This window comes from Harpia harpyja, chromosome 3 (genome assembly GCF_026419915.1).
Source record: "Harpia harpyja isolate bHarHar1 chromosome 3, bHarHar1 primary haplotype, whole genome shotgun sequence".
In the NCBI taxonomy this organism is placed as follows: domain Eukaryota; kingdom Metazoa; phylum Chordata; class Aves; order Accipitriformes; family Accipitridae; genus Harpia; species Harpia harpyja.
In genome coordinates, this window is record NC_068942.1 from 54,514,330 (window position 1) to 54,539,501 (window position 25,172).

General features: G+C 49.5%; 1 protein-coding gene across 1 annotated transcript; it reads right to left on the bottom strand.

Annotated features, from left to right (window-relative positions):
- Positions 1-909: 909 nt before the first annotated feature.
- On the bottom strand, positions 910-4,694 carry NFKBIA (NFKB inhibitor alpha). Its single transcript, XM_052782623.1, has 6 exons — positions 4,323-4,694; positions 3,866-3,974; positions 3,142-3,352; positions 2,561-2,649; positions 2,183-2,443; positions 910-1,650 (listed from the first exon to the last, which is right to left on the bottom strand). Exons 1-6 carry the CDS (start codon positions 4,544-4,546, stop codon positions 1,603-1,605), a joined length of 942 nt encoding a protein of 313 aa, XP_052638583.1. The 5' UTR covers positions 4,547-4,694; the 3' UTR covers positions 910-1,602.
- Positions 4,695-25,172: the final 20,478 nt, after the last annotated feature.

Genomic DNA, 25,172 nt, shown 5'->3' on the forward strand with positions numbered 1-25,172 from the left:
GTCCTGCGTCAGCGGCTCTGCTGCACCCCATCCCTGTCCGGGGGGTTATGGCACAGAAGGAATGAGGCACGGCCACCCTTCACGCAACCCATCCTTTACGTGGTCACACGCCGGGCTAAAATCCGTGGCTAAAATTAGTCCTGCACTGCAGCAGGCTGCCAACAGATAATAAGGTGCAGGTGAGGATTTGAGCAAAGTGATTCTGTCTGAATGCTGGAGAAAAACACACAGGAATTACTGGAGCAGGTTAAAGCCACATCCTCCACCGCTGTGAATTGGACAAGGAGAGCTGTAGCTCCTGCAGCCAGGAAGGGGGGAGGCCCCACGCCTGAATTTCAGGGGCAGAGGGCAGCAGCACATGTTCCTGGGTGTGTGCTCCCTCTTCCCGTGGAAAACCCCTTTGGAAAATCCGAAGGTGTCCGAGTTCAAACCGGAGCTGAGCCGGGTGATAAACGAGGGTGAGCGGGTGTGGGGCTGCACTGCAAACCTCCAGCCTCCGCCGGCAAGTCCCAGCAAGAGCTGCCGCCCGTGTATTGGAGCTGGAACGAAAGGTGCCACGAGGGCGGGCGGGTGGGTGCTGCCACGGGTGGCCTCAAAACCCCTCTCTAGTGGCTGGGTGGCCTGGTGCTTGGGTGACGAAGGGGGAATACCAGCCCCCCGACCCGCCTGCCGCAACGGGCGCAGGAAACAACACCTACATCTGCTTCCAAAATTAGCTGCAGCAGAAGGGCTGTGAGAGCTGTGAGCTGCTTAGATGTCTGACTGCTGCCGAGGTAAACCACCTAAAACCCCTGAGCCTGTGACCCTATCGGTCTACTAGGTGTTAAATGTTTCTTAAAAAGCGAACCAGGTGGATTCCCACGTATCTCAGGACGAAGAGGTGGGCAACGAACCATTACACAGACCAGGTACAGTAATCTTTTTTTAATAAATACATATCTCACATGTACCAAAATAATTATAAACAAAAAATGTACAGTATTTACACAATATACAATTGCTAAAAAGTGTAGCAATTATGACACACATGGTGTGAAACACGCAGTTTCCAATGCCCACAGTTAACATTATTGCTACTTTCTTCTAACAGTCAGGAGGTCACCAGTCCCTTGGTTTGACTCCTCCACCTGGGACACCCCACCAAGAGCAGCTGAGGCCGGTCAGTAAGGCCAGGGAGCACCACCAGCCCAACACAGATTAACACGCAGTCTCCAAGATGGGGGGGTTGGTATGAGCCTGCCTTGCCACGAGGCGACACGCATTCCTCGTGGTACTTAACGCCACGAGATAGCTCTCTGTAACCAGCAGGTTGGATGTGTAGTCTGTTACCTTTGTAGGGCTGAGAAGATTGGCTATGTGGCTCTTTATCAGGTGGTGTGAATAATCACAGATCTCTACTGATGTTACACATCCCACTCCTGTATTTAAACACAGGCCAGAACCTGGAACCGTCCTGTTACAATTACATGCTCCTTGCTGGGCAGTGTAGTATTTCCCTCCTGGTTTTTCCCTTCGCATTGCGACTTTCTTTTTAAATGAAGAAAGTCAGTCCTTTTTCTATACATATGTACACAGTCACTTCTTTTCACAGATAGCTCTGCTTTAAAATGCCAGCTGTCGTCCTCCAATAAGGCAGTCATCGTATATAAGCTGCAAGAAAAAACAAAAGGCTGTTAATGCAAAACTCTTACTGGGAGTATCGTATCCACTCTGGGATAACTGCCAAATTCTGCATGCCCTGACTTCAGCAGCATATAAAATTTCTACACCGAAATGGTTTTGTTTGCCATTTAGCAGCACTGAGAACACTAGAAAAACAAATGCTGGGGAGGAAAAAACCACCCGTTAACTTGAATTTTATCTCACAAGGTTCTGCAGGTGTCAGCAACAGAACAGCATTCAGACAACTGTGTTGCATGAAGCTAACCTCCGTTCCCTCATGTTATTTTTCACATTTTATTCTTAAATTTATTCTATTTATCTGCTCGCCCCAACTGCCATCTTGCTGATGGCTGATCATGTAACCTTACTTTATGGGCTATTTATAAATGTCTGTTATGTCTGTTATGCAGGTAAGAGGTCACTGGAGCCTGTCATCAGAGCAGCATCACCAAAAAAAAAAAAAAAACTACAAAGGGCAAGATTTTCCCCTTCTCTTGAAAAGGTGCAAATAGCTACTTACTTCATCCTCTGTGAATTCAGGCTCCGATTCACTGCTCTCCTCGTCCTCACTTTCTGGCAACATCTGCAGGTCGGCTGTGGTCAGCTGCTTCAGCTGTTCCTGTATGCTGGAGTTGTCTCTTCCCCATGTGAGCTGATAGGGGGAATAGCCCTGGTAGGTCACTTTGTTCACGTCCGCCCCATGTTTCACCAGAAGCGACACCAGGTCTGAATTCTGCAGGTCGACAGCCAAATGTAGTGCCGTTCTGCCATTGCATGGCTCCTGCATGAAAATAACACAAGGTTTGGGACGTTAGGAGAGCCACAGCCAGTGCCAGACCTGTTGATTCTTATGACTACACAGCCCTGCTCAGTCAAATTCACAGCATACATTACATACCTGAGCATTTACATCTGCTCCCAAGGACAGCAAGTATTCAACAATAGCCAGGTATCCTTGAATAGACGCCAAATGGAGACATGTATGTCCTGCAAAACACAAATGAAGGGAAAATTTGGGTAAGTCTAACCTAATGCCCTATCATTCAGCTAAAGTCAAAATGATAGGACAGGATGGTATCTAAGTGTGCACTTCATCCATGACAAAAGGGTGTTTTCCAGAAGAGCTTTCCAGCTTCCAGTAAGTATGAATAACAGGGTTGGATTTTGGAAAGATTTCTTGGAGGCTTTATTCCAGTGTTTGACTGCAACTAACTGTAACCAGAAAAAAGGAGCACTGCAAAAGTACTCACTAAAAATGCAAAATTCAAAGCTGCGAGAGCCAATAATCAACAGTAAGGAGGCCTACAAGGCAGTGACATTTTAAAGAAGTCAGACACTGCTGCGTGCTTTGAGCTCCTCAACTCTCAAATGGGCATAATGATCCTTCTCCAGCCCTCTAGAGATCTTTGAGCTCTACGGGACATCAACCCTACCCTCAGTACAGCACACCGATATCGATGTACAACAGCGTGCCCGTACCGTTGTAGTTGGTTGCCTGCAGGACAGCAAGGAGGTGGTGCGGCTGGCAGTACTGCGTGAGGACGCTGACGCTCCTGAGGGAGCCCTGCTGGCAGGCGATATGCAGGGGGGTGTTTCCTCGGAAGTCCCTGAGTTCCAGGTCGCATCCGGCCTTCAGAAGATGCTCGGCAATTTCAGGCTGATCGGTGATCACTGCCAGGTGAAGAGGAGTCTGCAGGCAGAAGAGAAAACACAGACCCGTAAGTTACACTGCAAACTTGGCAGCAACATCTAGGCAAACAGACCCCTCGACCACTCAGTGATTTGTGCCCCCAATTAAAAACACACCCCATAAACTCAGGTCTTTGTGCTTCCCAGCATGTTGTATAGTTGCCCTTTAGTCTGGAAGTGATGAACTTAGGGCTCTCCGGACACTGAACAGTCAATCCATATGAAGGCTACAATTAACATCCCAGTAAAGAGGGATGCAACCCATTGCATCATATTTGAAAAATGCGGGTGTTAAATGCCACTCTCAGGGGAGAGGAAGCATTGTACTAAGGCTGGCTGGAGCCAGAAGGGGACTTTCCTGAATGTAGGCTTTGATTTAAGTAGGCTTGACTTAATTGATTCCATCAATTAAAAAAAATTTTAAAAAGGACTTTTTTGGGTGGGAATTCCCCAGAGGGCTTCTGTGGGGGTGGCGGGGGCTGATCCGGCTTTGGGGCTGCAGAGGTGAAAGTACCTGGCTGAGGTTGTTCTGGAAGTTCAGGAAAGCACGGTCCCCGGCCGCCTGCCGGATCACCTCCAGGCTCAGGGCTTTTTCCTCGTGAATAATCGCCAAGTGGAGAAAACTGCGGAGGGGCGAGGGGAAACAAACAAAAAAATTGAACGACGGGCGTTAGAACCCCCGCGCTAACCCCCCCGAGGCGGGCAGAGGGGCGAGGCGGGCCCGGGGCCGGTCCCGGGTCACGCGCGGGTGTCGCAAGCCGGGGCTTTCGGCGGCCGGGGCTTTCCGCGGCCGCGGGAGCCGCCTCTCCCTGGCGCCCCTCCAGGGACTTTCCGCCCTCCCCGCCGCGCCGCGGCCCAGCCCGGCGCCTCCCCGCCGGCAGCACATCCTGTCCCGTCCTCAGCCTGCCCTGTCCCCCCGCCGCGTCCGCGTCCGCGCCCGCGCCCGCGTCCGGCCCCCGACCCCCACTTACGAGTCTCCGTCCTCCGTCAGCTGCTGCGCCCAGGCGGGCGGCTCGCGGGGCTGCAGGCGTATGTCCTCCAGCTCCTTCACCAGCTGCCGGTACTCCTCCTCCTTCATGGAGTCCAGGCCGCTGTCGTGGCGGTCGTCGAGCGGGAAGCCGCCCTGGCGCTCTTTCTTCGCTTGCTCGTAGCCCTCCATAACCGGCGGCTCGACGAGGCGGCGGGCGCTGATCATAGCGGCAGGGCTCCGGCTTGCTGCGAGTGAGCGGCGGCGGCGGCGGCAGCGCTTCGCATATACACCCGGGCGAGGGGATTTCTGCGGGGGAGGAGCCGCTGAGGACGGGAATTTCCAGCCACTCAAAGCCCGACCGACGGGTCTGGTCCTGCTCGGCGCCGCCGGCGGTGGCAGGGAGGGCGGACCGGCGCGGGCCGGCCCCTTCCCGCCCCTCCGCCGCCCCGGGAGAGGAGGGGAGGGGAGGGGAGAGGAGGGAAGAGCAGAGCTGAGCTGAGCTCGGCCCGGCCCGATCGGGGGGGGGGGGGACTTGGCGTTTTTCCACGTCAGGGGGGAAGTACTCGCCTCCCCGGCGTCCCCGTCGGTACTTCCCTGCCGCGCCCCGGGCGGCTGCCCCTCGCCGGCTTTCCCGGGGGGCTTTCCCTGCCCTGCCCGGTCCCGGGGCTCCCGGTGCCCCGGCCCCGGCAGGGCAGCGGGTGTGCGCACCCCTGCGGGGTCCCATTGCACGCCGTGGGGGGTCCTCTTGCGCACCGCGGGGCCCCCTTGCGCACCGCGGGGCTCTTTGCACCAGGGTCCCCTTGCACGCTTTAGGGGTCCTCGCACGCACGACGGCTCTCCTCCACGGCCCTCGCCTGCGCAATGGCAGATAACTGGCGCTCTTTTGACGAGCAGGAGCAGGCTTCGTAGCCATCCCAGGGTAGCCAGGTCGTGCTAAAAGTCAGGGAACCAAACACCACCCAGGGCGATGCTGAGGCTGCAACTGCATCAGCACACCGCGTGTCTGCCCTGCTGTTGCTTGGGGTGGGGTACCGCTTTTTGGAGAGTATTGCACAGGACTGGTGTTGCGCTCTCAGCACCTGCAAGTGTGCAGGTGCTGCCTCAGCGTTTAGAGGATTGCACGTCTCTGCTGTGGAAGTTTTCACTCTGTTTCAGTGCAGTGGGATCGGGAATGAACAGGAGAATTCTGCACCACTCCTGTACATCCAGTTCTGGTCCAGGAGTAAACAGGCCTCTTTTAAAAGGTACATGTCCATAGCAGAGCAAACCTTTTTAAGAAGAAATTACATCTTCTGCCATTATTCTTACTTTCTCTGGCCATGCCTAATGATTCTTCTCTGCTCCTTTTTACTGCTGTCATGCCATCCGCGGGTAATGAAAACTGGATAAGTGTAGGCTCCCACATGGATAAAAGGCATTGTCTGCGGGGCTGACAGCGCTGAATTTTTCCCTGGTGAATTTTTGCGTCTGCTTCTTAGATGTGGGGGATTCCCATGAAGAATTTTTCTTCTCTTGCAACTATTGCTGGCCTCGCTGAGTAACAGTGTCTGCACTTTTTCCCCTTTTGTCATTTTCCCATGGGATGGCATCCTTTTGAACAAGAACTTATGAGAAAATCCAAAGATGAAAGGGGGAGCCAGAGGAGAGGGTGAATGCCTGACTTTCTATGAGCAGATGTTCCTGATTTTCAGCCCAGCTGTGCCATTCCTGAACTTTATTTCATTATTCATCACTTGGCCTGGGACAACCCGGTGGTGCTTTTGGGCAGGTTTAGAAAAAAGCTGTACAACTCCTTCTTTTATAGGTTAAGGGTTATGAAAGTTTTGCGAGCTTCTTGAAACGGTTTCCTCTTTTTAATGTAAATTGGCAGGGGAAATTTAATTAACAAATGAGTCTACTCCTACCTGCTTCCCTGCAAAAGAGGGAGAATGGGAGTTGGAAAGCAAGCTCCTGCTCTGACTAGCAGGGGAATCAAGCCCAGCCAGGACCACGCTGCCTCCGGTCGGAGTTTTGCTAGAACCGTGCAGAAATTACACTTTAAAACTTCCCGTCCTCGCTGTAGTGGCTGGAAACAGAGTTCAGCAAAGCGAGTTCTTTGCCTCCTTCTGTAGGTGACCTCCAGCTGCTCTCACAGGCAAACGCGGGGCTATTTTTAGCAAGCATTTGCCAGCAGAAACCTCTTTTTGGAGGCACGCGAGGTGCTTTTATTTTGTGTGCGTTTTAACTCGGCGGTACTGCAGCCAGTTGTAGGTGGCGGAAAGGAGATGGAAAATGTTTTCTGGATGGAAAGTCGCGCTGAGGCCAGCCCACTTCCTGCCCCAGGGAGATGCTGCCACCCCACAGCGGCTCTGCAGCCTGGCCCCAGGCGTCGCGGGGGGCCCCAGACATGGGCCAGCACCCCTGGGTATTAGGCAACCAAAAGCGTGGATTGAGAAGGGATTCAGCCCTAAACCCTGATCCACGTGTACAGCAGCAGCCAGCCGCGGATGCAGGGGCAAGTGGAACCCTCATTAACGTTAAAACAAATAAAGCCGCTGTCTTCTCTGTAACTCCTCACAGCTAACAAGGTCGTCGCACAATATTTGCCTAAAGGGACAGCATATAGAAGAAGGTATAAAGCAGAGGTTTTGAAACAGTGGTGAAGGTCATTGATGCTGCTTTTGTGCTACTGACGTACTGTCCTTTTTTTTGAAAATGAACACATTCTAGCAGTTCTATACAATTTTCTATATGGTCCGCAAAAGGAAAAGAATAGAAAGAAACAAACTCAGCTTTTGGAAATACGGTTTTTGGATATAGGGTGGACCCTATCACAACTCTTGGTTTCCTATGTGGCCACTCATGCGGGTGTTGCGGTTCTGGGAGGCTCAGACTTGCCCCCAGGGTACAGAGCAGCCTACCTATCCGGGGACAGGGGTTAGCCCTGCTGAAACAGGAGCAAAACTTTATGAATGCTGCAGTCATCTGTGCCAAACTGACCCCTCTTTGTCTTCTTGTGTATTCTGGTTTAATACCTCTGCTATGTCTGCATTAATTTCACAGGAGTGTTTTTTATGCTCATCAGCCCGAGAGGGTGTTAACGTTCTCTGCGTTTTTTTATTTGGGATTATGTGAGCAGTCTCTGCTGCCTGGTCCAGCAGGCACTTCAAGACCAAGGGGCTACCTAAAAGTCACTTCAACAGTGTAAAAGGCTGTAACCTCAAGAGGTGGTTTTGCACCTGATACCTAAGGGCTAGATTTTGCAAAAGCCTCCTCCACTCCAGGTGCCCCGAGCACTCAATTGGCAGGGCTGTGGGGCTGGAGGGATGAGATGTTTGTTTTTATTCTACCTTGCAGAAAGCAGCTGGCAGGGCTCCGACAAGCAGCCTTGCGTGCCTGAATACTGAAAAGGGGCAGTAGGGTTTTAATCAGTTTTTAAAGTACATGAAAGATTCTCGTGCTGCTGCCTCCAGCAAACACATTAGACTGTAATTTCCTGATTGCCACACTAATCATGAGAACCGTCTAGTGGCCTAGTCCTGTCGCTGTGGTGCTGTTGATTTACCAGAGTTGGTCCCTCAACTTCATCCTTTTGTGATTGCTGCTGCACATACCTATTAACTGTTTCCTCCCATTTAATCTCAAGGACTATGCATGGCTCACAGTAAACGTCTGGGAAATGTAGTTCACAACATTCAGCAGGATCTTGGTCCTGGCTGTTAAAACCAAAAGCAAAGCAAATCGGTAAAGTAAACCTGCTCTCTGCATATGCGCACATGCAGATACCCCTTTGGAATAGGACTCCAGTTTATTGCTCCAAAAGTCTATGGACTTTGCTAGTGCGATGGAAGCCAGGGAACACTTAACATTGTCATTCTGATAACATTTTGCAATTAAAATCCGCCTATCTCAGACTCCCATTTACAGCTGCTGTAGAGATAAGAAGCAGGCAGCTCCAAACAATTAGTCCAGTGGTAAACAAGGAAAACGTGTTTCCCTCCTGCTTTCTAATAATGACTGTTACTAATTTGAAAGCTTTAAAAAAATGGCCAAATGAGAAGAAGGAAGAAGAAGAAGTTAAGCAAAGTCCATTTTTGTCAGCCGGGATGAGGGGTGATGGTGTTACACGTGCCATGTGGCCTGTATCCCTTCCTCCTCAAACTTTTTCATTGGAGGCTATTATGGGACAGTCGCATACTCCAAAAAGTGGTGTGGTGGATGCAGTAGGAAGCATTTCTCCACCTTATTTGAACTGATATAATAGCCAAGCAAACAGTGCAGGGGGGTAATTTTTGGCACGTAAAGCCAAGGTCCAAATTAGGGCATTTAAAATCCTACCCATGTCCCACAGATACAGAAATGGAGTTAACTAGGATATCCTGGCCAGAGTCTAATGGACCTAGATTTCTGGCTGGCTACACTAGTGTCTGTTTTTATTTTTAGACTGCAGCTTATTTTTGGCATCTCTTAAACTGATGTATTGCGTCCCTGGAAAGATCTGCATTTCTCTGCATGAACTGTGGGCTGTTTATATATCAATTGCTTGCATTTCTGGGGATCCTTAGGGATGAGGTGTACTATATCAATTTAAACTGCTTTTATTGTTATGCCTTAAGGGTAAATATAGGTCAAGTCATTTGAAATCGGCTATCACTTGGAAGACAAGTTTTCTCTGGTGTCATTCCCATTTCTTGTGTCGAAGTTTTGTTAAAGCATGTTGCTTGCAAAGCTTTAAGCTGATGCTGGCTGCCTGATGCAGCAAAGCTTGCTGCCACATGTGTTCCGTGTAGGAAAGAAGAGACTTGGGATGGGGGAAGAGAAGAGAAGCAGAGGCAGGTCTCTTGAGCTTGTTGTACAACTTTCCCTTCAGCAATATGAATAAGGTTGCTCCCTGCCAGTACAGCCCCCTCTGTGGTTGCAGACAGAGTGGAAGCACCTGACGGGAAAAATATGAACTGGGAGCACGCTAATAATTAAAAAGGGACTTTCCCCCTGCAGGCAGCTGTGACATTTGGTAATGTTACAGTCTCTACTTCTTCCCAGCAAGTAGGAATCTTGCAAAGGTGGAGAGAGCGGCACGGTGGGACCGTGCAGAAAACTGACCCGGTGAGAATTCGGGAGGGAGAGCTCTGCCTGGCAGAGGGTGAGCGCGGGCAGCCAACGGGGCCATGCCGAGGACGGAGCTGCTTTCCCTTCCGTTTGGATTACAGATCGAGAAGGTCAAACTGGAGCTGGATACAAATTTCCCTGGGGTATTAGATGATATTTTGAGGAAACTAAAGACCTGAACTGAGTTACGCTGAGCTGTCCGAGCAGGAGGCTGCGCGCAGGCAGTGAGAACCATCTGTTTCAGCACATGGTTTGCTCTGAGCCAACTCGTGCTCCTGTGCAACCCTCGTGCTTAAAGCTGGTGGGTGCAAATCATAAACATAAAAAGCCATTACGCTGCTTCTCCATGAGCAGCGGGAGCCCACCACCGTAGACAGGCACACAGCAAGCCTTAATTAGAAGCTGAACTGCGTGTGGGCCCAGGGATTTCCCTGGGGACGGATGTGGCAAACACAGGGGCTAGTGCACTGAGTGCTGTAGCTGTGTGCCTGAGCTAGCAGGGGAGCTGCCAGGGGAGGAAGCAGGAAATACTAGACAATACTAAGACCATAACCCTGAGAGAAAAAAAAACCAAACCAACAGAAGATGAACTTTGGGCTGGGTGCTTCTTGAAAAAGCCCTGGGACTGCCAGCTGAGGGACTGGCTTGAGGTCGGTTCCTCCTGTGCACACCCTCTTTGGAGGAGGGCTGGCGCTCTGCTCCTTCTCCTGCTGAACGTCCTTTGGAGCCCCGACGCCCAGCAGACCGCATGGCTCTGGGAGGGGTAACGCCGATTTGCCACCCACAAATTGCCTGAGACTGACAACGGGTGTCAGCAGCAGCTGCTGCTGAGGTAGTGGTGCTAAGGGAGGCTTGGTTTTAAACGTTCAGTGCAAAACGCCCATCAGGGTGCTCTGGGGCACTGCTTGGGAAGTTCCTAAGGTTTTAACCTCATTGTTTTCTGGAGTGGTTGTGGGCTGTGCTTGGAGCTGGAGCATTGGCTGTGCCAGCAGGGAGTGTGTGCGGCACTGCCCAGGGCTGGGTGTGCTTCTGGTGCCACGCACTGGTCCAGCCCATCCTTCCTCCACCTGTACAAATGGCTGTGGATGAGAGCAGGGCTGCAGTAGCTCAGTTATTCTCTGCAGGAGAGCAAGCTGGGAGAAGAGCTCCAAGGGACAGCAAAGAGCTAGGCTGCATTTATAGGGGTGTTAGGTGAGCTCTGATTTACAGACTGAGAGAGGCTAAAGGCAGGGGTGTTAAGTGCAAATTCTTCCAAACTCCAAACATCCCATGCTCTGCATGCTCTGGGTATTGCCTGCACTCCCAGGACACAGGTTCTCCAGACCAGGTTATAATAAAATCCTCATTTCCTCGCACAGCTCTCGTTCCCTCGTATTCCTATTTATTTTCATGCAGCCAACTGCTTACTCTGAGCACAACCACTCCTGCCCGGGGCAGGTGATGGCTGACAGTGAGTTTGGGGCCACCACAACTTGTGGGAGCCAGGGGACGAGCAGTGCCGCCCTGCAGGGCTGTTTCACCTCTGCCGCCCGGGCCGGCGGTCGGAGGGTGGCCTTTCCTGCCCATCCTGCGGTACCCAAGCTGCACATAGTAAACGGGAACTGGAAGCAACAGTGCGTCTTTCAGAGGGTGCCGGGGCCAGTGATTCATTACTGGAGCTGCGTTGGGGAGGAAGGGGGAGCAGATGGAGACAGCACGCAGATTTTCCAGCCTGGACGGAGTTTAAATTTATCTCTCTCCAAGGCTGCATCCGTTCCTGGGATGATTTCCTGCTTACTGTGTGCCTTTTGGGGCTCTGATTTCTTCACATTTCGTGGGCATTGTTTACTAACTTATGGCTGTGGTGTTTCCCAGACAGAAATATTTCTCTGGGATAAGCTCGTGCCTTTCTTGGACAGACAGTTTGTGCACAGGCAGCAAATTCAGTTCTTCTGCGAACTCCCTCTCCTGTGTGTGTGTCATGGTGATGTCTGGAGGGCCTGTGCACAGTATAGCCCCGAGGGCACGCGGTGCCAGCCTTCCCTAGGTGTCTGGGAACCCTGAACAAATAGGGAAAAGGTAATCCTGGAGTTCTTCCCAGACCAAATTTCTGAGCAGGGAAAAATATAACTTGCTTGGGAAAACCCTGACCTCTGGCAACACAGACTTAGGGCCACGGGTTTGGTTTTATGCTTGAGACAGGAATTTTCATGGAGGCTCTGAAACACGTTTGTGGGAAAGCCAGTGAGGGAAGCGAGATGGGAGGGGGTGATTTTCCCCAGAGCACTGCAGAGAAGCCATATTGGTCTCTCTTTGAAACAAATGTTTGACAGTCACACTATTTAACTCTTCTTCTGCCTGCATCCACAGACTCGAACCCTTTTTTCGGCTCTATCCCCTGCCTCCCAAAGCCCAGCATCCCACTATGGCCACCGCAGCTACCTCCTGTATCCTCACCAGCTGGCAGTTCTTTGCCCCTGCAGAGGTAGAAGACATCACAGTCAAAGTATCCTCGTCTCCCAGGAGCCTACAGGAACCTGACCCCTTGCAGGACTCAGCTGGCTGTACCATTAACTTGTGTCTCACCCTCTATGTATATATACAGCAACACCCTGTCCATTACATTATATTCGTATCATCCCTTCTAAGGAGAGTCCTCACACCCCCACAGTTTCTGCTGTTACTGTTGTGGTGGTGTCACTCAGTGTGTCTGTCTGTCCCACTGGCACTTCTGTGCTCTGACCTCTGCCCGGGACAGCCTCCTGGCGCTGCTTGGCAAAGCTGTGTGCCCATGTAGTCTTGCGCTTCTTTAAGACATCTGGGATGTCTGTGAGCAATCAGCTACTGAGTAACGAACAGCAAAAGGTCACCTGTGGATTGTGTGCATGAGATGCCCTTCCCCACCCTTCCTAGCGAGCAGCGTCAAGTGCCCGTCACCTCAAGGTCTCCCAGGCTGTGTGACCATGGAGGAGGCTGAGCCCTCCTGCGTGGGGCTAAGCGACAGCTCCCCTCCCAGCTCTCTGGGCTGGGGGTGCAGTCCCCCCTGCTCCCCTGTTGGTTGGGAACTACCTGCAGGTCTCTGTGACTCCTTCCATATGTTTGGCTTAGCTGATCTCAAATGACAACATATAGTAGGAGGAAAACCAGGCCAGATCACCCAGTTTCAGGCACAGCATGACTATGAGACCTAGTCACACTCCTGTATCCCTTAGTACCTTCCCTCAGCTGCCTCATCTAGAGGTCTCTGATAAACATTGCTTTCATGCTACCAATCCTGGGGAGCACAACAGTGGTCCAGGGAGACCTCGTACCTGGAAGAAGCTGTTGATCACAAGGAAGCAGGCATGGGTACACTCTTGCTGCTGGAGCAGCAGGTACTGCTCCTTTGGGCTATTCGAGACAGCTCCAGGTGGGAAAACTTTAACATCAGCTCTGAGGTCTCTACATTGGCATGGTGCTGTGCAGGCAGAACCTTACCTATGTCCCTCCGCATGTGGTGAGGGATGCCTGTGGGCAGATGCCCAGAGCTTGACCACTGCACGAGCCCTCCCATGTAGGCAGGCACTGCTGCGGGGCTGGGGCTCAGCCCCGCTGCCCCACTCCCCCAAACCCAGGCTGAGCCCCTCTGTGGAAGAGGGGCCAGGAGGGCAGCATAAGCGAGGTCTTTGCTCATGGGGGCGAGGGTGGGGTGTGCTTAAGAGGGTGGAGGAGGAAATATCTCAGCTTACGTGGGCTGTTGCACTGCTGCCCTCACAGGTGGCACCCGCTCAAGCGGGGTTTGGAAAAACCCCACTTCAGCTTAGTTTAGCTCAGGTTTTTTTAACCCTGTTGGTGTGAGCTGCTGTAAGAAATCATCCCACGTATGATCAAGCATGCGTTGGCAGAGGCAGGACCAGTTGCCAAATGGTTCCTTTCCCAAGGACCATCCGGAGGCACCCAAATGTGCTGTCTTACAGGAAGGATGGAGCCTCTGGGAGGTGGATTGGGCAGATAAAAGCCTGTCCTCGGGAGCCCAGCTGCACACTAGTTTCAGCTGCATCATCAAAGTGAGTCATTCAATAAAAACAATTAGCTGAAGAAATATCACTAAACAGTAATAATTATCCAAATGTCCTAGCATTGACCATTTAGATGACTAAATCCACACAATCAATTGTGTTAGTGAATGCTAATTCAAATCTAATAACGTTCTGGTTTATTGGATTATGTATAAAGAATTCATCTGCAGTGTTATGACAGGATGGGGCTGCGGAGCAGCCGGGTGCTTGGGCACCTGCCTGCCCTGTGGCCTCTGTGCACATGTTGTCTCTGGGCTGCCAACAGCACACACAGTGTCCACACAGTCAGGCTGGGGAGCAGAAGAAGAGCAGTGCGATGACGTCTAGGGGCCCTTCGACTGGGCAGGCAGCAGCTTTCATGGGCTTCGGAGGGACTTGTGCCTGCACAGAGACGTGGTGTGGCCTCTCAGGAGAGGCTATGTTCTCCTTTCTGCCTCCTTGCCCGAAGGGTCTCACGGGGCTCTGAATCTCCTAAACTGGACGACTGGGCAAAATCACACAAGCACCAGAAATCCACATCATCTGCCTGAGAATAAAGGGGTATGGAGGGAACTCATGCTTAAAAACGACGATTACAGTTTCAGCCAAGAACAAGTCACACTCTTTAACTCATGTTGGAAACGGACCCTCTGGCACAGGCTTTTACTCTCTCCTCGTGTCCTCGTCACTGTGGTACCTCGGCTCTGGAGGCACACAGGTCTCCGAAGTGCTTTGTGCTCTGGATGGACTGTGATACATGGTCCATTTTATTACGTATGGACGTTGTTTTGTTTCATCTGGACACTGGCATCATGCTTGCCACCACAGTACCTGCATATCTAGAAATTATGGATGTTACAGATCCAGCGGGATTCAGGTTGGTGCTGGAATTGCCCTCAGTCTTCCTGCAAAGGTGCAGTGAGCTCCTCCATCCCCGCTGCCAACAGACCTGCTCATCTTAGCTGATATCTGTGGGTGCTCGGAAGAGATGAATTCAGGAAAGCTTGGGTTTTATCAGTATTTCAAGAAAGGTATCGGCAAAGGTACCAAGAAGGCAGCTTGCCCTGGAAACTGATGTCTGCCGTGGTATTTTCACATCTCTGTAGAAATTGTTATGTTCAGCTCTCCTCATGCTCTGCAAACGCAGGAAGGAGCGAGTGCGTCTGGCATAGGGACCGGTGATGCACTTTCGCAACACAGGGTGCCAGGGATGGCGAAAACCCGGCGCCTCTGAGGTCAGCGCCTGTCAGGCTGTGCTCACGCCTCTCATGCTGATGCCCCATCCATTGAACCACGTTGTTCCCCTCGGGTGAAAAACAGCACAGGCATCAACAAGGTGAATTTCTCCCGCTGCCCACTATCTGTTCTCACTATGACATTGCAGGGTTTTCTAAATGGGGCTAAGACGCAGTGAATCACCACGAAGTGCCGCAGCAGGACCGGCTCAGTCCTGCTTGCGCTCGACATCTGCAGCAGGTCTGGCGGTGGGGGCAGGAGCTGCCCCACTGAGGTGGGAACATTTGCCATCAGCTGAGGGAGCCTAGCTATGCTGTTGGTAGCACATGGGGGCAGCAGGAGCAGCCCTTGTACCGCGAGGACAGGGCTTCTCTGCCTGTCTGCTAGTATTAACGTTCATTTGCTCTCTGAGGCAGGCTGGGTTTATTTTTTTTTAGGTCATTCTGTGTAACATAATCATATTGGAGTAGAATTCTTCTACCTAATCAAATGAAACTTCATGTAGTTAGTTTGTCATTAGCATTTACTAACGAATGTGATTGTGAGGATTTAGTTTCTCACATGGTTAATAGGAAGGCATTTAGATAATTACAGCTGTCTAGTGTCTTTCCACTGCTAATTGCTTTTACTGCCTCGTTCATTTTCAGACCAGCAAGTGAAACTCAGGCACACGTTTGTGCAGGGAAACTGCCCCTGCGGTTACACGTTGCTGTATCCCTGATATGATGCTTTGTAGGTGTGAAGTCACTTCCCAGCTCCAACCTAAGTTTCATATGAACTTCAGAAAATCACAGCCTTGCTGTGATCCAGCTCTCCCACTTGGCTATGCCATGCCAGGTCATGTAGTCCAGCAGTCTCTCTCTCACACTGGCTAACTGGAGACACCGAGGGAAGAAAAAATATAAGGAGATAAATATGTAATGGCCCTGCTCCTGGACTGCGCATCCAGCTTTCAGAGCTTTAGGAGCTTCCCATGCACCTGTGTTTGGCTGCTACTTGTGGATTTAGCTGCAGTGAATTTACCTAATCCCTTGGTGGGCCTCTCCACATCTTTGGTCTCCACGATATCTTGTGACAATGAGATTTAATTATGCATGTACTGAAAAGAAAACTCCACCAAAACTTCCTGGTGTTTGTTTTAAAACTACTAGGTGGTATTTTAATTGAGAAAAAGGAATACTTCTGTTATGTGAAACAGGGAATGAGATTTGTTCTTCACCTTTTTAGGCCACCTGTGATGGGACTGAGCTGTTACCACCCTCTGCTGTCTCCTTTCCAAGCTTCAGCTAGTCCTGCTTCTAACCTGGTTAGTTCTTTCTCATATGGGAGCCTTTCCATACCTGGTTACCTTTTACAGAACCTATTTTTTTCTGGCTATATCTTTGATACAGGATGCAAACTGTATTTAAGAAGGATTTATAGAAAGGTAAAATGATGTTTTCTGCTTTTTTGTGTATTTCTTCCTATTCATTCTGGTAATTCTTTCTGCTGTTTTGCCCGCCATGGATCCCTGATCTCAAGTATCCACCGTGGCTCTGAGATTTGTTTCCTAGTAAAAACAGTTAATTTAAATCGCGTGACATGTATAAATAGCTTTTTCCCCTCAGGTGCTGTGTAGTGCATTTGTTAATGTGGAATTTAATGCAAAATCTGACTTCTTACTGCTCTGCTACATCACATTATGAAATATTTCGCACTTCTCAGCTGTAGTTTAATCTTTTCTGAATAATTCCGTATCAGCTGCAGCCTTTGCTTTTCACTCCCTTTACTAGATCACTTATGGATAAGGTAAAGAACTGGGGATTGTTTTCTTCAAAGACAAAAACTGGGGGAGGAAACATCTGTTACAGAAGCTAAGCGTAGTATGTTACAATGCTGATGATAATTCTCATAAACTTTTGTGTCATTGCTCTGTCCTTTGATAGCTACCTTGTTAGTAACAATTCAGTAGCGGTTTGGAAGAGTACTGTCTTTTTAGGAGCTAAATGGGTGAAGGGTTTCCAGCCGGCAGGGGAGATTTCCGTACCGGTAAGATGAAGAGAACGAGGAGGAAGCTGTTTCTGGCAAATAATTAAATTAAAATTAAGATCTGTGCCCACTGGTCTGAGAGAGAGGAGTGCCCGTGCACCCTCAGAAACTTTAGCACCCCTCCCAGCAGTCGCTCCCCAGTTTATTAGGGCTTAATTTTAAACGACAATTCTTCTTCTATTTTATCCTTACTTCCCCCTCGTCCTTTCCCGTTTGCTCCTGTGGCACGTTTGGTGCGGCACCCTCCGCCTCCGTCCGGCTCCCCCCGCCGTGCCGGTGCGGAGGGGGGGGGAAGGAAGGGGAAGGGGAAGGGGAAGGGGAAAGGGAAAGGGAAAGGGAAAGGGAAAGGGAAGGGGAAGGGGAAGGGGAAGGGTGCCGGTGCCGCCAGCCCCCCAGCCCCGGCGCCCCGCCGGGAGGAGCCCGACCCCGGCGCCGCCCGGCCGCCGCTGTCCCGGCGCCCCCCCCGCCGCCCGGCGGCAGCCCCCGGGGAGGTGCCGAGGGTGGTGCGGGGTTTCCCTCTAGCGGTGCCTGAGCCCGGCAGAAAACCGAAGCGTCCCCGCCGAGAGGCCGGGGCCGCTTTGCGGGAGCGGCGGGGCTTCAGAGCTCGCAAAACTCGTCTCGCCTTCAGTGACCGACCCACGGAGGTGGCGGTGTGTGTCCCCGCGCGAGCGGCAGCGGCTTTACAGCGTGTTGAGCGCCAAGGCGTGTCCCGATCCCTCCTCGCACACGTGGAGTCATCGGTCGTTGTTGCGTCCCGGTTCGATAACGGCACTGTTGGGCGCAGCCCAAGTCTGCCGGCGTTTGGCGCGGCATTCGTGGCGCGGCATTCGCGGCACGGCCGAAAAGCCCGCTCCGGGAATCTGGGTCTGGACGAGCCAGGATGCTGAGGCGGCAAGGTTGCTCCCGGTCACCGGATGCATCTTTGGGGAAGTCCATGCCAGGCTGTGTGGCTCTCTCGCCGATTTGCTGTTACCTAGTATTACAGGCGACAGACAGAAACTGAGGAGAGTGGTGAAAATACGCGTACTTTAAATCTCCAGGGAACAAAGTATTAAACGTATCAGAACTGGGGTAAAATACCATGTACGGACAAGAAATTCTTCACAAACAAGAACCAAAGGTGTTCTCTAGCCACTACATAAACCTTCTAGGAAGCTCCTTCTCCACAGCTACTTGCAGGGCCTTCAAGCTTTCTAGAGATGTTCTGGGTCAGGGGATTTTCACACCCTTTGAAAACTATCCCACATCTCAAGGCAGTTGAAAGCCGGTAGCTAAATCCTCCAGCTCCCCTTAGACCTGATGTAAATGCCACCAACACGTGTATTGCAGAGATCCCTAATGGCAAGAGCTCGGTGCAGTACGGAGCACGCTGGCTTGAGCCCAAAGGTGGGGGGGGCCCTGCTTGCAGGGTGTCCTGCCCAAGGACAGGTTGCCCTACGCCCCACCTTCCTGAGCAATTTGGAGTTACTCTGGGCAAGCATGATTACACGCCTGCTCCTCCCTGCCTATTGACTGTGAATGCTAGAAAGCCCGATGCAGGTGTTTGCAACCTGTCCTGTGCACCATTAACCACATCAGAGACGTGGGAGGAGCAAGGTGCAGGACCTGCAGACCTCGGCCTCTAGGGCTGTTTGCATTAAATCGTTGCCTCGTGCCTTTGTGTCACTGTATTTCAGAGCAAACCTCTCCCCTTGCTCAGCCTGACTGCACAGTCTCTTCTGAGACAAGTAAGACTGTGGGCAGGGCAGGGCTTGAGGGAATGCCACCTCTTGCTGATCCACATTTGACCATCTTGGGACCCTCATGCTGGCAAAGTCACTTAGATTCTCTGCTACTGCCCTTGTCCTCGCTTCCTCCATGTACTTTCCTGCTTGTCGTGGTTTAACCCCAGCTGGCAACTAGGCACCACGCAGCTGCTCACTCCTTCCCTCCCCCGGTGGGGTGGGGAAGAGAATCGGAGGAGTAAAAGTGAGAAAACTCGTGGGTTGAGATAAAGACAGTTTAATAGGCAAAGCAAAACAAGGAATTAATTCCCTACTTCCCACAGGCAGGCAGGTGTTCAGCCATCTCCAGGAAAGCAGGGCTCCATCATACATAGCGGTTACTTGGGAAGACAAACACCATCGCTCCAAACGCCCCCCCTCCCCTTCCTTCTTCTTCCCCCAGCTTTTATTGCCGAGCATGACGTCACATGGTCTGGAATATCCCTTGGGTCAGTTGGGGCCAGCTGTCCCAGCTGTGTCCCCTTCCAACTCCTTGTGCACCCCCAGCCTACTCGCTGGTGGGGTGGGGTGAGGAGCAGAAAAAGCCTTGGCTCTGGGTAAGCACCACTCAGCCAGAACAAAAACATCCCTGTATTATCAATACTGTTTCCAGCACAAATCCAAAACTTAGCCCCATACTAGCTACTGTGAAGAAAATTAACTCTACCCCAGTCCAAACCAGCACACTGCTAACCTGCCATCTCCCTCTCTCAGTCCCTTCCTCAGCAGCTGCTAGAAGCCATTGAACGGCTGCACTCTTCTCATCAGTGTCTTGGTGCAGCTCCAGCTTCGTAACCCACAAGCTGCACTGACTGCTGAATTGCAAACCCTCTTTTTGATTTTCATGCACATGTGCCATCTTGAAAATGGCATTTTGCAAGGATTGTCAAAAGCTCTCCCTAGTAAAGCTCCCTAAGCATGGTGCATCCTTCTTCATATCTGTTTTTCCTCTTCCCCTTCAAAAAGACCTCAGATCTGGGGAGACTATGTGGCACGCTTCATTGATTTGGGCAGATGAATATGTGAAAAGATTATGTGGGTCTTCTGATGAGAAAAGGAAACATTGGTTTGTTCCTTGACATCTGGCAGGGGAAGCAGGTGATTCTTCTGATTATTGCTCTTAAAATTCAAAAGCTATTATGGGTACTTTAAAATGTTTTTAGTGTGTTGAAGTAGTACTGTTGATAGTTAAAATAAATCATATTGATTAATTAGTGTTCATTAATGTTATATCTTTTAAATATTATTGTTATTATATTAAGTCTTGTAGGAACAGCTTTAAACGTTCTTAATTGGCTTTTACTTAGGCAAAGCACCAGCATCAGGAATGGCAGAGCAATGACAGGCTGACATGCATCCAGTTCTAGGAGGGATGCAAGCATGGGACTGGGGCAGAACTCAGACGCTTCGGTTCAAAGCTGCAACAATGAGAAATGTCTCTCAGCGGCTGTCTGAGCCCAGCCTGAGGTCTGTGAATGCCACACTTTCATGTGGCAAAGGACTTCTGCTGCTGAGAGTCCGATGCTTCAGCCCCCATGCAGACCCAAGGTTCTCCAGGATCATCAACCCATTATTCTGCAGAGCCTTGCTGGAGCGGGCTTGGGACACCGGGGGCAGCTGGTGCTTTCTTTGGAAACCACCTCTGCTCTCTTTTTTCACCAGGTCAGTGGCTAATGCACTGGGGACCTGGGTTGCATCCCTTCCTCCCGCTGTGTCTTGGGAGCACCCAGGCCAGTGGGTCTCCCATGCTTCACCTTTGGCATGGTGCTGCTTCGTGTAGACTCTTCAAAATTTCTTTTGTTGTGGAAAAAAGAGCAACTGGGAAAACATTTAGGAAGAAGAGGTGGTGTCAGCTGCAGTCCCTGCTCACGGCTACCTGGTGGCTATTTCATGGGAAAGACAAGCTCTTGCTGGAACATGGCCCGAAGCCCTGGACACCCCTCTCCTCAGGTGAGCACTCCCTTTCCTTTATCGTCTTTCACAATCTCCTGAGGATGCTGAATGTTTACAAGAGGTCAAAAGTGAATAGATGGAAAAGCCAACCTATTAAATCTATTAAAAACAAAGCCACCACTCAGAAATTGCCTGAGCCAAAGACTGCTGGCAGTTGCAAGGATATTCAGAGGAAATACCACTTTATGCCTTTCTGTTCCTATACTTTTCCCCAAGCACCTGCTTTTGGTCACCGTAGGAGACAAAATACTAGGCTAGATGGGCTTTCAGCAAGCAAACAGGGTATTTTTATAAAAATATGTTTATAAAATATAAAATATATTTATATTTATAAAGCTACAGAGGCCTTTCTGTGCTGCCTTCTTGGTGGCGTGTTACAAAATCCCAAGTTTTTTGTGAACGAGTCTTTGGCGGTGATTCTAGTTGTATCAGAAAGCAAAAAAATTAACCAGATAATAAAGTAATGAAAGTAGCATCATTAAGGTTGCATTAGAGGGAAGACAACGTCAAAATAAGGGGGCTTGTAATCTTAGGATTGTAACTTGTTGAAAGTTCCCAATCTGATGCCCTCCTGTGTGTACTAGGAAATAGACTTACTTCACACAGTAATACTCTATTTTTAACATTGGGTCCCTCCCTTGTTCAGATCCCAGAGTGGAGGGTGACTAGAGTCGAACGAGGAGGACAGGGTGAAGGAGAGGGTAGCTGGCAGAGTCCTACCCCCTTCTGCCTGCAGGAGCTTGTGGGCAGGGAGAGGAGCTGCTGGTGACCACCGAGGATGGCTGCCCAGTGCCGTGACACCCTGCTCCGGAGAGCCTGCCAGTGCGGGGCTGGGTGTCTTGAGTGAAACCACATTTTTCAACAGAGGGCAGAGACAGCTCCTCGTTTCTGGGTGCTAACTGAGGGCACCTGGTGCTCAGTTGTAGAAATGTTTGTCCCCACCACACCTCTGGTCAGCTAAAGCTGTGCATGGCTGACAGCTCCACTATCTAGACAAATTTCTACTTCAGAGCCCAATTCTAAATTTCTTTTTCACAGGAAACAGGATTAACTCACAGTAGATATAAGTACATATTTTGAAGGATGTATCTTTGTTTATAGCAGTGTTCATGCAGTCATTTATAGTTAGGTACTTTAATATAAAAATAACATGAGAGCAAGTGTTTTGATAGTGACAGTACTGATAGCCAAAATACTGTCTAATGCTCTATGTGCAAGTACATGTATAGGCCATTCTTGCAAAATTGGATCTTTTGGTATAATCATTCTGCTGTTGTGATCAGATAATGTGTATACAGGTAGCTTGTCACGTTGCCAGCCTGATAAATCTGAGCAGATAGCAACTGATAAAAAGACGGTCTGTCCTCTGACATACAAGCACTGTTTGTGGTGTCTAATGCTGCAAAATTAAGCAGCGATGGGTAGTCCCTCTGCCCAGGACCTCTCCAGCCTGGTGGGCAGATTTCCTGGCAGCCTTTGGCACCTGAAAGTGGATTCTGCTCCCTTAACCCCCAAATTTTCATGAGCCAACAAAGGTTCTTTGTTTCTGTCATCTCTCATAATATTTTGAGTTCCTTGTTTGAGTCTGGCAACACTTCCACTTACCTTAATAGTTACCTTCCTGCCTCAAACGTAACGTTTTTTTGTTATTTTTTCAGGGTCATGTTTATCAGCTTTCCCCATCTCCCTCTCTTCTGCCTGGGGAGTCTTCCCTCACCAGTAGCACTGCTGGTCTTTGGGGTGAGGTTTGGGTTCAGGGGTGGGTTACGAATGCCAAATGTCACTCGTGCCTGTACAGCTTCTTGGTCTGCAGTAAAACTAAGGGGGGTTTCCTTTGGGACACCCTTGATGTGGAGCAAAACATGGAGATTAAATGTGGGTTCGTCATGCCTAGACTGAGTTGCCTGTGGTCCCAAATGGGCCACAGGGAGACCAAAAAGGCTGTCCAGAAGGTCTGGTTTAGGCTATGGTGAGTTGCCCCTGAAGGTGTCTGTCTCTCCACTGAGCGTGGAAGGCATTTAACCAACTGATTTAGATTACACGCCTATTTTTTAAGTGGCCTAACATTCGGTGACATGAGGAGGGACATCTGGACCTTATGTTCCTAGAGTCAGTTATTGTCACATGAAGGGTGCTTTTTTATAAAAAAAACCCAAACAACAAAACCCTAACCGGTTTCATAATCTATTAAAGGACGACTGAGAGCTAAGGAAAAGAGTGTATTTTTCTAATACGTTGCCATAGTTGTGCCTTGCCTGAAAAAAACAGTCACCGTGAAAAAAGACACCTGCAACTCGACCTGAAAATTGCCTGCCAACAGTTAATGAAGATATCGCTTCCCTCTGTGATGAAGTTAAAATGTAATTAAAGTTATGTTGCTTTGGAAAACTTCATTGATGGTGTGGTGGGTAGAGGGAGGCAAGACTGCAGAGATGAAACGTGCTGGAAATTAGCATGAGGTGTTATGCACTCGCAGCAATCTTTCGCGTGTCCTGGCAGTTTGTCATGAGAGTGTCTGTCGAAGGAGGTGATGCTTTGACTGTGATACGCAGCGTGAAAACATGCGATAAACAGGAAGGCTGGCGCGATGGGGAATTTTCCCAAGTATTGGGTCTATACTTAATGTAAGCAGATTATTAGGCGGGGGGAAGGGTGTGTCAATAACTATTGGCATCGTTTATCTGTGTGGAAGCATGAGAGAACTTCTTTTTAAAGGGAGAAAAGAAATTTCTAAAATAAAATCTTCTAAAAGATTATCTGCTCAGATTTTGTCCCAACATGTCTAGAGGTTACACTGGAGACTGCAGCAAAGTGAGTGAAGTTTTTCACTCTTTGTTTTTATTGTCCGTTCTTATAATTAAAATCACTGGAAACTGCCATTTAGCAGCAAATTTAAAATAAAAAGAACAAAACTTGCACAAAGTCCCCAAACAAAACAAAAAACCCTAGAGGTGTTGACACGTCCTATCATCAGGTTTAGAAGGTAAGTACAAGAAAAACGATTGTTATCAGGTGTGAATTAACATACAGTGAGTTTGCTCGCAACTGAAGAAGGTGACAGATATAACATATGCATTAATAAAACTCCAAATGAAAGGTATGGCCGTCATTAGGGATGGTACTTAGAGAAATGCTATTGATTCCAGAAATTGAATTTAATTTGATGGCTTTTACTGTAATTAACACAAGGGTTTGTACCAGCATAGATCTCTTAACATTATTATCTAAGGTGACAAATTATGAAATTAAATGTTCATTTAAGATGTAATTCAAATTTTCTAAAGGTTTTCTTGAGTCAATGGGTCTCAGTTAATTTCCTTAGAGCTAACAGACCTGATTTTTTTTATCCTGCCATTTTTCTGCAATGAAGGTACTCCTGATTTACATCAATGCTGCAATGAAGGCAACATATACAAAGAAAAAATTCACAGGTTCTGATGAGTTTTTGACAGCCCCTATTGCATATACTTTGCAAGCTTGAAAAGGTATTTCCTTTGTAGCATTAGATTTTAATGGTACTGAATGTAACGTGCGCATACAATAACAGTAATTCACTTTCCTTGTGTTCGCCCATTTACCTTGTCATATACCTGCTAGATGCAAGGTCTGGTTCTCTTCTCTTTTACACCTGTTTTACCGAACGGCTGTTTATTTTGATGGAGTTACTCCTGATTTAGACCTGTGTATATGAATCTGTTATCTGAGAGAGGTAAATTAATGCTTTTAATCAAGACCACTCTTCTGCCTACCCATCAACATCAAAGCCTAGACATGCTATTAGTTATTGAGAAAGGAAGCATAGTGTGAGTAAGCAGCCCTCAGCTATCTCTGGCTCCCCATTACCAGAATTTTAGCACCATTACTTCAAAACCATGAATACTTTTATCCTCACAGTCACTTGGAAAGGCTATATATCCCCATTTTACAGACCAAAGCCACAAAAGGATGCAGAATTTAGGCAGAAATGAGGTACCTACATCCAAATCTAATTCTCAAGACCACTTTGCGTAGCTGCTACCCAAAGTCACCCTACTTTGAAGGTGCCTCTGTTGTGGACACTAAAGTCCCACATACCTGAAGATTTCTTTCTGGCCATACCTTGAAGGACCTCGGTCTTGCCAGAGCATAGCAGCTGCATGTCTAAGCTTTCCCCTGTCAGAGCCTGTGGCCTCAGCAGGACTTTCCCCACTGGAGGGTGAATCTGCCACCACGTACTCAGAGTGTGCTGAAACCCTCAAGGCAGATTTCACATTTAACACCAGTGGAATCGCTTTCTTTTTTTTTCCTTTGCTTTTCCCAGATACAAGGAGCTCTGGCAGCCTTATCACTGGTCTTATATCCAGTAGTTGAATGAATAGATCAGTCTTGCGGGATGTAGGTGAGATAGCAGCAGACCCTCTGTTTGGGAGGTTTCAGATCTGTCTCTGCATGCTTCCAGTTAACTGCCCAAGCCAAGGGCTAAAAAGGAGGACTTCCCAATTTACTGAGATCCACTAATCTCATTGAGGCCTGGTGAAGAAGATGCAGTGAACCCTCTCTGTCTCTGCATGCCATCATCTCAGGCGGAACCAGGCCACTGTGCTGAACTTGTTTCCTCAGAGGTGGGATAATAAATACTGGATTTCGTGCTAGATTCCTTGTGGTCTGGGCAAAATATTCCTGCAGGCAGCCCTGCTATAAGGTACTAGGTAGAACAACTGTTGGATGAAGAAGTATGAGCCATTCCTGGAGCAGAGACTGGAACAGATGGCTAGGTTTTTCTCTGGT